The 18,226-nt window shown below is 44.8% G+C and overlaps 1 protein-coding gene across 2 annotated transcripts; it reads left to right on the forward strand.

The window, feature by feature from the left end:
* The first annotated feature begins 366 nt into the window (after positions 1 to 366).
* CCR7 (C-C motif chemokine receptor 7) lies at positions 367 to 13,143 on the forward strand. Of its 2 annotated transcripts, XM_081166645.1 has the most exons (3): positions 367 to 522; positions 1,862 to 1,911; positions 10,950 to 13,143. In XM_081166645.1, exons 1-3 carry the CDS (start codon positions 513 to 515, stop codon positions 12,024 to 12,026), a joined length of 1,137 nt encoding a protein of 378 aa, XP_081022771.1. In that variant the 5' UTR covers positions 367 to 512; the 3' UTR covers positions 12,027 to 13,143. The 2 variants fall into 2 exon arrangements, with proteins under 2 accessions (XP_081022771.1, XP_081022770.1); XM_081166644.1 differs by lacking the exon at positions 367 to 522 and having other exon boundaries at positions 1,541 to 1,911.
* Positions 13,144 to 18,226: the final 5,083 nt, after the last annotated feature.

Consider the following 18,226-nt stretch of genomic DNA (forward strand, 5'->3'; position numbering starts at 1 on the left):
GGGGACAGAGGCAAGTTACTTATTGCAAGGGGTGCTTCCCCTCCTCTGGTGGTCCTTGCGCGCTTTGTGGGCCTTCTTGGGTGAAAAGCGGGGGCTCGTAAGAATATAAATATATGTGACACCTGTTCCTTGGAGACCACAGAGAAAGCCATTTTTCACCCTTTGCCAGAGGATGACTTGCAACAATTCATTCTGTAGGTTCTTCTTCTCGAAAAGGGCAAAGATCCCCTTATCACTTGGGCCATCTGCATTCTCTCAGGGCAGCAGGAAACACCTGAGGCTATCAAGGGCCCCCTCACTGAGGCTGTGCTCCAGGCAGGAGAAGGAACAGCAAGTAAAATCTCAGCCTCTGAGCGCAATGCATCATGTGCTCCGTTCTTGCAAGAGTATGAGGGCTGAGCCAAAAAGAAAAAAAAAGGAAGTTCCTATAAATTGCTCTTCGCACAGCATCATTCTAAGCTCCCTTTCACTAGCTGTTATTGTCTGGTTTCGTGGCAAGTTAGCAAAAGGCCATGGACAGAGGTAAGTCCCCTTTCTCTCTCTCAACCTCAACTTCAGGGTTGAAATTGAGTCAGAAGCAAGCCTCTGAACCTGTTTCTAGCTCCAAGGCTACTTGGAAACAAGCACAATGGCAGTGTGTTTCTGGGCATGTGCAGAGTAGAATTTGCTTGCCATTAAACGATGGCAGCCTTGTGCTCAGACGCCCATCTGGGAATGGGGGCAAGGGCTTCCAAGTGGAGGGGGGGTCAGGTTTAAAAGCCCTGTCATCTCTCCTTCCTTGGAAGGTGTGTGTTTCAGTGAACAGACTGTGTTACTTGCTGCCTTGCCTTGGCTCCCAGGACAGCTGTTAGGAGAAGCCCAAATTTCAAATTACAAGACACAGGAAAGGACCACAATGTGGTATTTTGATTTATTCATGTTAAAAATCTCTTCTGTTAAAAGAGATAAACTCCACCCCGCTCTCAAAGAAGTGTGTTATTTCTAAAGCCAGGGGGTATAGAGGCTCAGACTATCTTTTCTGAACAGGAAGCCCCTAATCTCTAAAGACCTACACACTCAGTGATAAGTGAGGCTTTCTGTGCATGCTCAGTGGCACATACTTCTGAATGAGATGCCACTTTGATAGGAAAAATAAACATATACGTATTTTCCCCCAGCAATGTTGAGTTTGAATGATGTCAGTTCTGTTTTCTGTTGTAAATAATACTAATATAATATAAATCACAAGGGGGAAATTAAGGAATGAACTGGGCAAACTGCTTTAGATAAGATGATTCAGAGCTCATGCTTGCTTGGAAAGCTGCTTTCGGAACAGCTTTTTGTAGTTTTCTGGGCACAATGCAAAGCACAGTTTTGGACTTGCAAACCTCCTGTCTTATGGTCACAAGCTTTGGCGACCATAGGATAGGTGTCAGCAACAGCTACCCTAGGGCCAACTCTGGCCTTGCAACTGCCATCCTTGAGGCTGAGGGGGAGCAGGGGTTGGGGGAAGCAGCAGCTATGATGGGGAGACACCTGCCAGCAATATAATTTGCCTGGAGTGGTGGTGCGGCCATCGTCTACAACTCCCCCTTCAAAACAGCCATCCAGTGAAACCACTTTTGAACCTTAGAAACCACCTGCTCCCCTCTACGAAAACAAATCCCAAATCACAGCCCTGTTTATCACAGCTAACGCATGATCTGTCCTCGTTGCAGCCTTTTCTATAAGCATTTCAGAGTGGGCATGAACAACTTTGCTGAAAGACCACGATATTTCAGCCGTCACTTAAATTTGCAAGGCTGCCTTCTCTTCATGCCCTCTTCTGTGTCGTCCCAGCCGTTTTCTGTGTCACTGTGTGCATTGTGTTTCCCTCCTCTAGATAAAAAGCTGAGAGCGGTCGTCGTTTTGAACTTGCCTCTCCTTTTCCAGGTAAGGAGCTGACCCAAATGGCCGGTGTCCCTTGAGCACTGCTGCAGTGGGGTGGGGTGAAGTCATTTGATACAGAGTCTGTTGCATGTTCCCTTGCTCCACCTTCCCATGTCAGTAAAGGGAAGAAGTTGGGCAATGGGAAGGATAAAAGGTTCAGGGTGCTTGACAAATGGCCACTGGGCAATAGAAATTTGATTCGGCTTGCATTTAAAGGCGAGCCTAGCTGGACCGCATGCTCTGCAGAGACGCATGCACCAAACCACAGCCATCCTTTGAAATCCACACTTCTCAGAATCTTGCCAAACCGTTCTCCAGCCAAGCAATGCGTACAAAAATGCATATACTCAAGTCAAGTGTGCAGGTGGGTGCATACATTACTAAAACATAACCTACAGAGATGAATGATTTTAGGGGGCATTGCAAAAATTAGCAAAACCACATACCCAAGAATGTGCTCATTAGGAGAAATCTGAGCTAAAACGCTGTTGAATTTTCATGAGGACTATTTTTATTGGTTATAGATTAGTAATTCTTTATTGTAATTGATAAGTGTAAACTGTTTAATTACGATTTGCTGATGTTAAATTTTACTGCTTACTATTGAATTCCAATGGAATATTGAATATATATCTTTATTGGATATAAGTTGTTTATTTTTAAAGTTATTGTGATTTTTTAAATATCACATCAGATTGTTACTATTAATGTTTGACATTTTATTATTATTATTTATATGAGTTGGAAGCTGCCTAGAGTGGTTGGGGCAACTCAGCCAGATGGGCAGGGTATAAATAAATACATTATTATTATTTTTATTATTAAGATTGTGGAAATGTAGAGAACTGAAGTTTAGATTGGAAAAATGGGAAACATAAAAGGGACAGCTTTTCCCATCCCTCCTGGGCAACCATCTCAAGGTGCATTTTATTCCCACCTCTGAAGAAAGGCATGTTGCTAAGTTGTGAACTGAGGTTGACTCTGGAGCTCCTCTTTCCCTCATCTTTCTCACTTTCATACAGGCTCTCTCTCTCACTCTCTCTCTCACACACACACACATTCAAGGGAGAGGGTGGAGGTGTTTGGTGGTGGGCTGCCTCTCCTTCCTTTCTCTTTGGGCGATGCTCCTTCTGCAGGTCCACCCACAGGATGTGGTAGGAGCCCTCGCTCACAAGCCCACCGCAAGGTTTTCTTGCAGGCCTCAGAGCTCGGTGTGTTTTCCCTTTTAAACTTTGTGTGGCCGGTTCACCTCCCAACCCGCTGCGGTTCTTTCTCTCTGCTCCTCTGCCACTCCTCACGCCCGCCATGTGTGCAGTACATGCCCCTTCTCCCTCCCTCACTCACTACAGATCCCATTCCTCTCTCTTTTGCTCTGCCTCTCCTTGCTATTTTTGCAACAAAACACACCAGCAAAGTCCCCAGCAGTTCCTGTCCCTTTCTCCAACCCCCCCTTCCCACTGACCCTTTTCCTTCTCCATCTCCATCCTCCCTACCCCTATCCTAAACCAAACCATGTCTCAGACTCAGGGCCAGATTTAGGTTTGATGAGGCCCTAAGCTACTGAAGGTCATGGGGCCCTTTAGATGCCCAGCTGTCCTTTGTCAACAACAAATTGTCACTGTTTTTTGTGTTCAATATATGCTACATGGTAATTTATGGACCTAATAGGTACAGTGGTACCTCGGGTTACAGACTCCGCTAACCCAGAAATAGTACCTCGGGTTAAGAACTTTACCTCAGGATGAGAACAGAAATTGCGTGGCGGCAGCAGGAGGCCCCATTAGCTAAAGTGGTACTTCGGGTTAAGAACAGTTTCAGGTTAAGAATGGACCTCCAGAACGAATTAAGTTCTTAACCCGAGGTACCGCTGTATCTAAAGCCATTTGCACATGTTGCCATGCAACCAGTCCATGCAGAATGTAGGCACCCTATATATAGAAATGAGCAAACCAGTGATATTTTAGGCTCAGGCTAGCAGGCAGAGCCCATTACTTACTGTATGTAGGTTTTATTTTATTTGTTTTTTATCTTATATTTTGGAAATGTACATTCAGGTGTGTTTTTTTCCTTTATATTTTTGGGGGGCCCTCAAGAGAGTGGGGCCCTAAACTATAGCTTGTTTAGCTTATACGTAAATCTAGCACTGCTCAGACTTAGTCCTGGAATATCATGCCTCTTCCACTTTTGAAAATGGGCAACCCCAATGTGTTGTTTTGATTGTCTGGAATTTCCAGTGCAAATGTCAGGGAAACACACACCAGCTTCCCATGTGACATAGCAAGGGACTGTAAAGACATGAATCACAGATCACATGCTGTGGTCACCCACAAGTGGCAGAGGGATTTGGAATCACCCTTTTCTGAGTGGTGGGAGAGCTTTTGACCACAAAACAGGCTTTTAAAACCTCTTATCTTAAGGGTGCAGACATCATGCCAAAGTTAACCAAAGGGATGATGGACACTTAGCTATGGTTTGGTGCGATGTCTGAGCTGATAGACCATAGTTTGTGAGAGACCAGCTATCCTGAATCAGAAACCATGGTTTGAAGTGCATGAACAGACCATGGCTTGTGCTAATTATGGTTTAGCACGATGACAGAACTCATAATGACCTTCCTTATGGTTACTTCTCTGCTGCCAAAGATTGGTGCGCCAAGGGATGGATAGATTTTTGGTTTGGGTTCATGTCAATTTTGCATATGTTTGTTCCTAAGTCTTTCCCAGCATTTCCCCACATTAATCTGCGCTAAAATTTGTATTGAAATACTGCTTTATGACAAAGTACCTAGCTGATACATATTTTATCTCGCGGTACACCTTTCTTGAGGTATTTTAGTCAGAAATACACATGCTTTTGGGGAGTTGCTTCCCCCCCTTAATGCCACGAATTGCATCACAAAATCCCAAGCAATGCAAAATCCAAAGGATAATGAAGCCCTAATCCACACCTAGGTCTAGGAAGTGAGAATCAGGGCAGTTCAATTTGCAGGACTTGAATTCCCCAAGCATTCTCAGCTTGCTTTCTTAATTTATTCTTGCATTGCTATCTCACTTTTCCTCCAGGGAGCTCAAGGTGGTGTACATGCATCTCTCCCCATGCCATTTCATCCTCACAGCAACCCTGTGAGACAGACTAAGAGATAGCAACTGTCCCAAGATGATCATGACAATGACAATACTTTTCTTTTTTGTACCCCACCCATCTGACTGGGTTGCTCAAGTGAGCTTCATGGGCTGAGTGGGGATTTGAACCCTGGTTGCCCAGGGTATCAGCCCCATGTATGCTACCTTGAGCTTCTTGGAGAAAAGGCAAAATGTTGTTGTTGCTGCTGTTTAGTCGTTTAGTCGTGTCCAACTCTTCGTGACTCCATGGACCAGAGCACGCCAGGCACTCCTGTCTTCCGCTGCCTCCCACAGTTTGGTCAAACTCACACCGGTAGCTTCGAGAACACTATCCAACCATCTCGTCCTCTGTCGTCCCCTTCTCCTTGTGCCCTCCATCTTTCCCAACATCAGGGTCTTTTCCAGGGAGTCTTCTCTTCTCATGAGGTGGCCAAAGTATTGGAGCCTCAGCTTCAGGATCTGTCCTTCCAGTGAGCACTCAGGGCTGATTTCCTTCAGAATGGAGAGGTTTGATCTTCTTGCAGTCCATGGGACTCTCAAGAGTCTCCTCCAGCACCAGAATTCAAAAACATCAATTCTTTGGCAATCAGCCTTCTTTATGGTCCAGCTCTCACTTCCATACATCACTACTGGGAAAACTATAGCTTTAACTATACGGACCTTTATTGGCAAGGTGATGTCTCTGCTTTTTAAGATGCAAAATATAAATAAATAAATAAATGAGTGAGTGAGTGAGTGAGTGAGTGAGTATATACTTTCCCACCCGTAAATATATTCACAGATAGGCACTCCAGACCATATCACTTGCAATGGCGGTTCTGATGCCTCTTCTCCGTTAGATTTAGTCCCGCACAATCTTCTCATTCTGAACTTCGCCAGCAGGATCATGTCCCTGGTGGCGTCGGTTCAGCACCATGAGGAATGTACTGGAAAAAATATTCGTTCCATGAAACAGGTACTTTCTCAGGGCAAAACCCAGCAACCGGATCCTAATCTGGACTGCTGTCCAAGACCAGGTATAGATCACATAAACCAGGAATATTGGAAGGGGTGCCCTCCAGATGGGGTTGGACTCCAACTCCCATCAGCCCCAACCAGCAAGGATGATGGGAGCTGGAGTCCATCAACCTTTGAAAGGGGAATTCCATGCACTACCTTTACCGTTAGCTTTTTATTGTGAGTGAAACAGCTGGTGCAGACACACCTTTGTTTTTGAAATATTTCTACCACCATCCCCGGAACATTTTGTGTAATGATGTTTAGTGTATGTAGCATTTTCTGAGTGTTTTGAGGTGTTTCACCCACATTATCAATACTGTAATCTCTACACAACAGCCCTTGGCAGGAGATCAATGTTATTATCTGTATACTGCAGATAAAGAACTGAGAAAGAGTGGCTCATTTAACACCCACACCTGCTGAGCTCATGATAGGGATAAGATCTGAACCAGGAATTACATGATTTCTAGCTCAGTTCCTAAGACACAACCGTGGCCCAGCTACTGCCTGGGAGCAGGTCCTGTTGAATTCAAAAGTAGGCAGCTATAGGATTCTGCTCTATCTCAGTTAACTGTGCCAGTAGCTAAGGAAGCATCCTTCATTTTTATTTTATTTCATTAGGAAACTTTGGTGTAAGTACTGCACATCACATTGTCCTTATGTGGGGTCAGAAACTCCAAGTTTGAAAAAGAGAACCTCTTCTGCCTATGACGACATCCTCGAAAAGGAACGAACCAGTCGCACGTGACCCTTCATAAGGCAATGCTCACATGTCCTAATCAGAATTTCCTCCTTGGTATCTCACGGGCCCAAATGTGGCAATTTTCAAAACTTTAACCACTGTCACGAATTATTGTTCTATCTGAAAATGGCAGACATTCCCTAAAGATAGAGTTGTTGTTTCTCCCCATTGATTTGCATCAGTTGTCCCCCCCCCCAGAAGTCGATAACCCTGCCATAAACTCATTTTAGTGATCCCCATGTGCCTCTTTTTACTGAGGACAATTCTCTATTTGACCGTGGAACAGTCTTCCTTGGGAGGTGGTGGACTCTCATTCATTGGAGGTTTTTTTTGTTTTGTTTTGTTTTAAATATTTTTATTAGTTTTTTAACATATCATTTTCAACAATTATTAAGCATACTTTTATATCTTATTCAATTTTTTGACTTCCATCAATCACATCTGAAAATTTTCCAATCTTTCCCACTTAATTTACATTTCTTACTTTCACTATTACATGAAAATATCATAACTAATATCTCTCTTCTTTCTCTTCTTTGCAATATTTCATATATTCCTCCTTACAAAACTTCTTGTAGTCCTACTAGTGTAATTTTTTTATTACAGTTGCTCTTCAAATAATTCGTATATTTCTTCCAATCTTCTGTGAATCTCTGGTCCCACAGTTTCGAATCCTTCCTGTCATTTTGTCCAATTCTGCGTAGTCCATTAATTTCGTCTGCCATTCTTCTTTTGTCGGTATTTCTTCTTGCTTCCGTTTCTGGGCCAACAATACTCTTGCCCATTCATTCATTGGAGGTTTTTAAAGCAGAGGTGCTTTAGCTGAGATTCCTGAATTGCAGGGGGTTGGACTAGATGACCCTCAGGACCCCTTCCAACTCTACGATTTTATTGGAGAGGGTGCCCAGTCCAAGTCCAATTTAAAGGTAAAAAAAAAAACTTTAAAAGGCGAGCGCAGGAGGGGGCCCCAGCATTGCCCATCACGTGGGAGCACCAGGGCAGCAAACTGAGCTGGCACAGTGCAGATAGCTACGTCAGAGTGAATTGCTCTATGGAGAGATATTCAGCACATCTATATGAACATGGCAATACAGTGGTACCTCGGGTTAAGTGCTTAATTCGTTCCGGAGGTCCGTTCTTAACCTGAAACTGTTCTTATCCCGAAGCACCACTTTAGCTAATGGGGTCTCCTGCTGCTGCCAGGCTGCCGGAGCACGATTTTTGTTCTCATCCTGAAGCAAAGTTCTTAACCCGAGGTACTATTTCTGGGTTAGCGGAGTCTGCATCCTGAAGCGTATGTAACCTGAAGTGTATGTAACCCGAGGTACCACTAGTTATTTCTGCATTTGCATCTATAAATATAAATTAGCCTGTGCATTTTGTGTGCACGTCTGTGTCAACAGCGCATTTCTAGGCAATACATTTCCTCTTTTTCTGGCAATGTAATTTTTGCTTGGCTATACAATTCCTGGAAAGCTTAATGTCTGTAAGCATATGCCTGCCAGGTGGCAAGCATTTTCTGCAAAATAAAAATGCTTTCAAATGTCGCACACTGAAAATTCCCTTTATGTAGAAGTCATCCTGTCTTGGTGGGTGGGAGAAAAAATGGTTCTACAGAAGTGGTTCCCAACTGGTGGTTCACAGACTCCAGGGAGTCGACGTAACCCACCCAGGGGATCTGTGGCACAATCTACTAGAGAGATATCAAAGTTTTTGAAAATAGTGGGTCCATGTGGCTTGGCTTTTGCAAAACAGGGGGTCTGCAGTACTTAGCTGATGGAGAACCACTGTGCTACAGTGTCAGAGAAATGGACCTGAAGGTCAAACAGGGTGTGACATTATTCAGTCCTTACACGGCAGATTTGTTAAATAATCAGCCACTATGGTGGGGCTCATACTGAGAATCTGATGGGGAGCAGGGGCGTTTTAACCCTTTTGCCCTTCAAACCAAATCTGGATTGGGGCCAAGTGCTGAAATTTGAAAGGAAGTGTGCACAGGAAGCCAAACAGATGTCTTATAAGCCTGCCCCCAAAACACAGAACCCACTTCTGTTGTCCCAACACACACACGCACACACCCCAGTGCCCTTGCAGAGTGTTCTTCTTGAGACCACACTATTTACCCTCTTCTCTAATACTCTCTTCACTTGGGGCTGCAGGGATGAGCAACAGAGACAGTAGCTCTTATTTGCTCCAATCTCAGTCCTATATTGTAGGGTTTTTATCTACATCGCAGATAGTCAGCAGGGCAACGGCTGTCCTCACTTCAGTTTCAGTTCATCTCACTTATTAATAATCATAATCATAATCATGATCATAATTTATTATTTATACCTGGCCCATCTGGCTGGGTCCCCCCAGACACTCTGGGCGGCTTCCAATATTACAAGCTTCCCTGAATAAGGCTGCCTTTAGATGTCTTCTAAAAGTTTGGTAGTTATTTTTCTCTTTGACATCTGGTGGGAGGGCGTTCCACAGGGCGGGCGCCACTACCAAGAAGGCCCTCTGCCTGGTTCCCTGTAACTTGGCACAGGGAATGTAATCAAACTATTAAGTAGCATACTGGCGACTTGCATTGGAAGAAAAGCTTCCATTGGTGCACATTTGAACCTTTCCAACTTGGGTGACTTTACAAAGAGGATTAATCAAACTCTTGGCTGTGAATGGCTAGCTATGATGGCATTGGGGCATGAACCCTCCCATCTCTGTGGCACCTCCCTCCCCAATCTGGAGAACCCCTGAGCTCATGGTCCCCCATCCCTATTTGCTTTCTAAACAGCCTTTAATGCAGTTACTAATTGTGTGAATATCTGCTCATCTAATGTGGAACCTAGAGACTTAAAAGTGGGCATCCACTCATCCCAGGAAATCCTTGGAACTGTAGTCTGTGTGTGTGGCTAGATAGCTCTGAGAGCACCCTCATCTGGCAATGACCTCCAGGACACCTGCAAAGGATCATAGAATTGTAGAGTTGGAGGGTACCCTGAGGGACATCTAGTCCAACCCCCTGCAATGCAGGAATCTCAACTAAAGCATCCATGACAGATGGCCATCCAACCTCTGCTTAAAAACTTCCCAGGAAGGAGAGTCCGCAACCTCCTGAGGGAAACTGTTCCACTGTCGAACAGGTCATACTGTCAGAAAGTTCTTTCTGGTGCTTAGTCGAAATCTCCTTTCTTGTAGCTTGAAGCCATTGGTTCAAATCCTACTCTCCAGAGCAGGAGAAAACAATCTTGCTCTATCCCCCATGTGACAGCCCTTTAGATATTTGGAGATGGCTATCATATCTCCTCCCACTCTCCTCTTTTCCAGGCTAAACATACCCAGCTCCTTCAACCGTTCCTCATAAGGCTTGGTTTCCAGTTCCTTGGTCATGTTGGTCGCCCTCAAAAGCACACGTTCCAGCTTCTTAAATGGTGGCACCTAGAACTGGACACAGTACTGCAAGTGCGGTCTGACCAAGGCAGAATAGAGTGGTACTATTACTTCCCTTGACAGGGACACTATACTTCTCTGTTGATGCAGCCTAGAATATTATTAGTATTTTTGTTTTTGTTTTTGTTTTTAAATATTAGAGTTTCCAATTTTTTACAAAACAAAAAGAAAAAAGCAAACATAAAAAACATTAAAAACACATAAGTTTCACAACTTATTTTCTCATAACTTATTTCCCCGACCTCCTCATACCTCCCCTTCTTGTATATCCAGTTCAAATTATTTATACAGCAAATCCTTATCTCAAAGCATTACAGCTTAAAAAAAGAAAAAAGAAACACCTTATTTTCTCTCCAACATCTTAGATTGTTGTGACTTTAAATTCTTGCTTACAAAAAGAAAACCATTTTATCATATTTACAGCTTGAAACCACTTAATTTCAATCCAACATCATTCAACATTCCTTAATTTTATATTATTAGTATTTTTGTTGCTGCTGCATCACACAATTGGTCTACTTGTGATCTACTAAGACCACTAGATCCTTTTGAGAAGCCATGATAGTTAAACTGCGAATCAAACAATTATACCTAGATATAATTCCTCAATGAATGTGCCCCCTGATCTGAAGATTGCTTCCTGGGGTTTTTTTTTGGGGGGGGGGGATCACTTGGCAAATGCTGCAGAGATGTTATCCCCTCCAGTATATAAGTTGTAACTGATTCTTTTATCTGCCTCCTAGCTCTGCATGAGCCAGACTGTGACAGCTGAATACGACTACAATAACAACTTCACGATTGACTACGATGTGTATGCAGACATCTGCAAGAAGGATGAGATCCGGCGATTCCGTGCAGTTTTCTTACCCGTTGTATACTCCCTTGTGTGTTTTGTGGGGCTGGCAGGCAACTGCCTGGTCATGGTGACGTACATCTACTTCAAGAGGCTCAAGACGATGACAGATATCTACCTCCTCAACCTCGCCGTAGCGGACATCCTTTTCCTGCTGACTCTCCCCTTCTGGGCCTTCAGCGCAGCAAAGTATTGGGTCTTTAAGGAGTTTGGTTGCAAAGCCATCCATTGCATCTGCCAGATGAGCTTCTTTAGCGGAATGTTGCTGCTGCTCTCCATCAGCATCGACAGGTATTTCGCCATTGTCCAGGCCCCCTCAGCCCACCGCCTTCGGTCCCAGAGAGTTTTCGCCAGCAAGGTCACCTGCCTCTCCATTTGGATCCTAGCTTTCGTCCTCGCCATCCCTGAGCTGGTCCACAGGGGCATCTATGAGTCTGACCAACAGAAGCCACGCTGCAGCATCCTAGCATACAACTTGCTGGCCTTCAGCACCGGCATCAGGATTTGCCAGATGCTCTTTGGCTTCCTGATGCCTCTCCTAGTGATGACGTTCTGCTACTGTGTCATCATCAGGACCTTGTTCCAAGCCCGTAGCTTCGAGAAGAACCGGGCGATCAAGGTCCTCATCGCCGTGATGGTGGTCTTTGTCCTCTTCCAGCTGCCCTACAATGGCGTTGTGCTAGCTGAGACCATCTCGGCCTTCAACCACACCAATGGCGAATGCGAAGTCATCAAGCGCATGGATGTGGCCAATGACGTGACGTACGGCCTGGCGTGCTTCCGCTGCTGCCTCAACCCCTTCCTGTACGCCTTCATAGGTGTCAAGTTCCGCAATGACCTGCTCCGGCTCCTCAAGAACCTGGGCTGCATCAGCCAAGCGCAGCTCTGGCAGTGGTCAACGTACCGGGATAACACAAGGTGCTCCATTGCCACGGAAACTGACACCACCACCACTTTCTACCCCTGAAAGGCCCCATCGATCGCCAGTCAACTTGGTGTCACAACAGCAGCCTTTTCCATTGGCCAGCATGAGAGATTGACACTTGGAACCTTTGAATCTCACCTGGTGGGTAGGTTTCCAAGTTGCCTGAAGGGCCCAACGTACCGCCCTCCCTCCTCCACAGATCAACTCACATAATTCAGACTGTTGTATAGAGTTAAGAGATGTGGACTGCAGAAAAGTTGCTTGCGGATCTCAAGGAAGTGAGCTGATGGCGGGGACAAAACTCTGCCTATGAACTAGAAGAGTGAGCCTAAATCAGGGTTTCCCAAATGTGGGTTTCCACCTGGTTTTTGTCACTACAATACCCATCACCCCCTGACCACTGGTCCTGCTAGCTAGGGATGATGGGAGTTGTAGTCCAAAAACAGCTGTAGTCGCAAGATTGGGAAACCCTGGCCTAAATGAATGTAAGAAAAGTTGTGTTGGATCAGGCCAAAGGCCTATCTATCTAGTCCAGCATTACTGTTCTCACAGTGGCCAGGTACCTGTGTGAAGCCCACTGCCTTCTCACACAGGACTTGGTCAACGGGCCCCTCCCTAGCTTTGTCTGTGGGACTCTCTATCATTTCTCGGTGGTGAGGTAAACACAGTCTGCAGCTGCTCAGGGGCCCATTTAATCTACTCTTACTGAATATTATCATGTGCTTTCTAGCAGATTGCTGTGAACACAGCTATCGCTGGGGGTTTGCCTTAACGCAATACCTGTCCAGAGTCTCAGACTTGTCAGAGGAATGTTAATAGCTCGTGATGGTCAGGAAATGGTCTCTCAGCAGGAGCCCAAAGGTTAGAAGATGGCCTCTTGAGACACGAATATGTTCTAAATAGGAGAAACCCAGGAGAGATTGGGTGATGCAGCATGCCTTCCCTATTCCCTCAAGTTACGGAAGGTCCGTGTTGGGGAGAGAAACCGCAGTAAGTGATTGGGACTCAGAAGAATGCAGAGAGAGATCTTTGAACTCAGGAAAGTACTATTTTGAGGCCTGCCTCTCTAGCAGTCTGATGTGGGACGGTAGCATTTGCTGCTTGTAAGAGGGTTAAGCTGTGTTCAACTTGTACATTTATAAATAAACTCAAAATATTAACAGACACACCATAAGCCTCTGGTTATCTCTCCCTTCAAGAGGAATCAAGTGCTGCTCTTGGAACTTCTCTTCTCTTACTATTATTATTGATCATCATCGTCGTCACTGAGTTATTAATTGCCTTCTAAACCACTGCATCTTGGCAATTTGCATATAAGAAAATTCAAAGCAGTTAAAACCACAAAAGGTACATTTAAAACATGACCGGAAGCCTGACAAGCTCATGGAAAACCCACATTGGTCCAGCTGGGGAAAGCCTGTTGGAACAAAAAAAAATGTATTTAATTGTTTCAAGGAAATGCAGTTATTGAACACCTGTCCCTGGGCACCAGAAAGACTTCCATAGAACAGGGACAGCCGCACATAAAGCCCTGCTCTGAGTTAGTGTGGGATGCAGCTTATGAGATCTTTGAAACTCGCAAGAGAAACTCGTCCACTGACCTCCAGGTGTGTAGGGGGTGTGGGGGATGCAGGGAAGTATGGAGTCCTGGGTTTCCAACTATAAAGCCTTTGGGGATAACACATCACCACAAGTGAGTCATCCCCAGTGCCGGATTTATGTATAAGCTAAACAAGCTATAGCTTAAGGCTCTTGGGGCTCCCCAAAAAAATTAAAGGGAAGAAAAACTGGATGTACATTTCCAAAATATAAGATAAAAAACAAATAAAATAAAACCTACATACAGCAACAGTGTTTTGTGTTGTGTAGACTCCTATGATGTAAGTCATGGGCCCCGCCTGCTAGCGTGCTCCCTAAAATATCACTGCTTTGCTCCTTTCTGTATATAGGGTGCCTACATTCTGCATGGACTGGTTGCATGGCAACATGTGCAAATAGCTTTAGATACCTATTAGGTCCATAAATTACCATATAGCATATATTCAACACAAAAAAACAGTAGCAATTTGTTGTTGACAAAGGACAGCTGGACATATAAGGGCCCCATTGCCTTCAGTAGCTTAGGGCCTCATCAAACCTAAATCCGGCCCTGGGCATCCCACACCAGAGATGTTCTTCCAGTGCAAAACTTAACTGCCCACCTCGGGAATGAGGAAATCTCTGTAGTTTGCTGGATTGCCATTAGCCACAATGGCAGGGGCTGAGGGGAGTTGCAGTGCAACGGCCCCCTCCGGCCATACATTTCATTATGCATTCATGATGATTTGTGCTTGGGATGTTATTGGGGCAGTTACACCCGATTCTCCTTTCAGTGCTATCTGCACCTGCAAAAAGGGAAGGAGCGGATAGACTGCTTCTTTTCCAATTAGTGCATGCCCATAAGTTTTCTTTTTTCTTTTTTTTTACACCACAAATGTCCCGAGGGTGGTGTTCTGCCCGGACACTGAGATCCAGCTCTGGGGGCCTTCTGGCGGTTCCCTCACTGTGAGAAGCAAAGTTACCAGGGAACCAGGCAGAGGGCCTTCTGGACAGTGGCACCCACCCTGTGGAACGCCTTCCCATCAGATGTCAAGGAAATAAAGAACTATTTGACTTTTAGAAGACATCTGAAGGCAGCCCTGTTTAGGGAAGTTTTTAATGTTTGATCTTTTATTATCTTGTTGGAAGCTGCCCAGAGTGGCTGGGGAGGCCCGGCCAGGGCTATAAGTAATAATAATAATAATAATAATAATAATAATAATAATAATAATAATAATAATAATAATAATAATAATAATAATTTTGCCCCACACTGGGAGAGCATTGCCGAGCGACTCATAAAGCAGAATGATGTATGGATGGTCCTGTATAAATTCACCACTAATACACTATTATTGTGCCCAGGCCATGTTGCAGAGTACACTTAAGAAAGAAAGGGATCCCAAAATGTTTGGAGGAAACTGCGTAGACTGACCTCCATTCCAGAGCAGGTGAAGTAAATGCACAACAGGTGTGAAACTGGCCCTTGCAAACGAGGTGGGATCTTCCACCAGAACAGCAGCGCATGGGCTCTGAGCATCCTTTCACACGGGTGCAAGGGAAGCTGAAGTGAAACTGTTTCTGAAACTGCGATCGAGATGTGGGGTTTCCCCACATGCATACTTCTCATTTCGCTCGCTCATGCCACCCCCAAACATCAGGGAAATGGAATCCGAAAACAGGAGGCCGGTGAAAAACGTTTGGTGGTTTCACTGCAAAGCAATGAAGTCTCTTGTTTCCAGAAACTGGTTGGTAAGATAATGGAAAACAGGGGTGGGGTGGGGAATGAGGGACTGAAATATCAGCAAGCCCTTTAAATAAAATAATGTGAATGACACTTGACTTCAAGCCATGGCCAAGCAGAGCAGCCATTCACACACACACACACACACACACACACACACACACACACACACACTGAGAAAGGGGGTGCAGACTTGCATAAAACATGTGTGCATTAATTCGTATGCCTCCTGATGTATGTTGTGCTCTAGGAGGCTTAGTAAGGTCAGAATCGAGTATACACTTCCAGAATTGACGCTGAATACAGTGGTACCTCGGATTACGTACTTAATTCATTCTGGAGGTCCATTCTTAACCTGAAACTGTTCTTAACCTGAAGCACCACTTTAGCTAATGGGGCCTCCTGCTGCTGCTGCACCGCCAGAGCACGATTTCTGTTCTCATCCTGAAGCAAAGTTCTTAACCCGAGGTACTATTTCTGGGTTAGCGGAGTCTGTAACCTGAAGCATATGTAACCTGAAGCATATGTACCCCGAGGTACCACTGTACATTTCTTCTGGTAAATGAGCCACCATTAGCCACTAGAGGAACGTGAAAATATGTGTCCTGGGCTTTTTAGACTTGTTTACCCATGTTCTATCTGAAACCAAGGGGACGCATTGGTTGCCAGATGTGAAATATATTGGCCTTATGTCCAAGCTCTCCTACCCCTCTATAGACTTTTCTTCTAAAAACAGAGAAGGCAAGAAACTTTCTTTCAAAGTGAAATTTGCAATTCTCAAAATCTCACCTCCCCTATCACCTTTGTCTGCTTGCAATCCATGCCTGCCAGTCTGCGCATGGAACATGCACTTTGATCATCTCCCACGTTTTGCACCTAGATCGCGCCGAGCGAACAGTGGAGATTAAAAGGGGCCTCGAGTTTTCAAACCCTTGCTTTCTGCCAACAGAAGCTGGCGAGCAGTAAAGATAACAAACAAACTTGCGGTGCCTTAACAGACAGATTTATTGTGGCACAAGCTTTCACAGAATGAGATTTTGGCTAGATGCTATCGGCAAGAGAGTGATGATGGAGGAGAAATCTGAATGAATCTGACCGAACACAGGAGAGAATTCGTTCTGCAGCTGCTCCATGGTGGTTGTGGTGGTGGCGACAAAGAGATTCTACTTTGCACTCACCACTGTTGCACTTGTGTAGGGCTGTTCAGCAGAACTGTTCTGAGGTTTACAACTTGTCGCTCGGTGGATTCTGGTTGATCCCTCAATGACCCACATTTGCAAGATGTTTTGCACACAAAGTTGCTCATGGATGGTGATTTCCACAAAGTATTCGATGAAAGTGTTTCTACCCAGGATGTGGATAGAATTCTTGAAAGTACGTATATGCCTGGTCACTTGCATGCTCACCTTTATTTCTTGGACTGGATGATCAAAAAGACCAAGGGTTGTCTGAATAGATAAGGCAGGAAATTTCTTGTTTTCTTCAGAAAGAGGGCTTGGCTCCAGCAATTCCAAAGGAAGCAATAGTCAGAGTTGGGTTGCCTGATTAAATAGGGAAGGTATTTTAATGTAGGTGTGGGTTTGTTGTTGTTGTTGTTGTTGTTGTTGTTGTTGTTGTTTGTTTGTTTTGTTTTTTTTTTTTTTTTTTTTGCAGAAAGAGGGCCTTGCACCAACCGGAAGAAAGCATTAGTCAGTAGTGCTGAACCAAGTATTTGGAATTCTGAAAGTTCAGCCTGAATTCTGAGTGCATTAAAAAGGGGACATGAAATTGTACCCCCTCTTTCAGATTTCAGCAGATTTTGAGAGTAGGGTGCAAAGTTCCCTGGTGCTCCCTCAGTTCCTGTTGGGGGTACATTTGAACCCCCAGAATTGTACTGTGTAACAATGTGTCAAGGGCCACTGGCAGCTGTCCTGGGTGGCCACTATTTTTCCCCAGGGTGACCTGCAGAATGATGCTTTCTTCTGATGCAATCTCAGTGCAAGTCATTACAATCCGATTTCCAGCCTGGTTTTGTATAGAATCATAGAATTGTAGGGTTGGAAGTGACCACGCAGGATCACCAAGTACAACCCCCTGCAATGCAGGAATCTTTTGCCAAGTCTGGGGCTCGAACCCACAACCCTGAGATTTAAGAGTCTCATACTTTACCGACTGAGCTATCCCACATTTCTTCTTTTAAGTCCATTGTATTCTTCTTTTTGGGACGCGGGTGGTGCTGTGGGTTAAACCACAGAGCCTAGGACTTGCCGATCAGAAGGTTGGCAGTTCAAATCCCCACGACGGGGTGAGCTCCCGTTGCTCGGTCCCTGCTCCTGCCAACCTAGCAGTTCAAAAGCATATCAAAGTGCAAGTAGATAAATAGGTACCACTGCGGCGGGAAGGTAAACGGCATTTCCATATGCTGCTCTGGTTTACCAGAAGCGGCTTAGTCATGCTGGCCACATGACCCGGAAGCTGTACGCCGGCTCCCTCGGCCAATAAAGCGAGATGAGCGCCGCAACCCCAGAGTCAGCCACGACTGGACCTAATGGTCAGGGGTCCCTATACCTTTACCTTTATTCTTCTTTTTAACTATGCTTCTGGTTGCTGGCCATGTTGATCATCTCTCTGCGGGTGGAAAGGCAGAATAGAAAGATGTCTACAAAGCTAAAAGTATTCCATACTGTTATATTCATTTGGAATATCAAGCTTGAAGTATATCGAACAGCAGAGGGCAATATAACAACATCTGGCTTTCTGCAGTTTGAATTTCCTGCTTCCGTAGACGGAGATGGGCATGTTACTCTTGTTTAAACTGTGCATAGAAATTCATCATTAATAAGCGTTGACTGGAAACCAGACAAGGCATGACATTCTGCAGTAACCTCCATACATACTCTAGTTTGAGTAAATAAACTCATTGGCTTCAAAACAGAGATGT

This window comes from Podarcis bocagei, assembly GCF_964188305.1.
Source record: "Podarcis bocagei genome assembly, chromosome: 13".
Lineage (NCBI taxonomy): Eukaryota > Metazoa > Chordata > Lepidosauria > Squamata > Lacertidae > Podarcis > Podarcis bocagei.

What these genes read in the sequence shown, in the direction of transcription:
- CCR7 (XM_081166644.1), top strand. Translation starts at nt 1,678, where the DNA reads ATGATCTGTCCTCGTTGCAGCCTTTTCTATAAGCATTTCAGAGTGGGC. An exon ending in ACTTGCCTCTCCTTTTCCAG is followed by an intron (nt 1,912 to 10,949) that starts GTAAGGAGCTGA and finishes TCTGCCTCCTAG; the next exon opens with CTCTGCATGAGCCAGACTGT.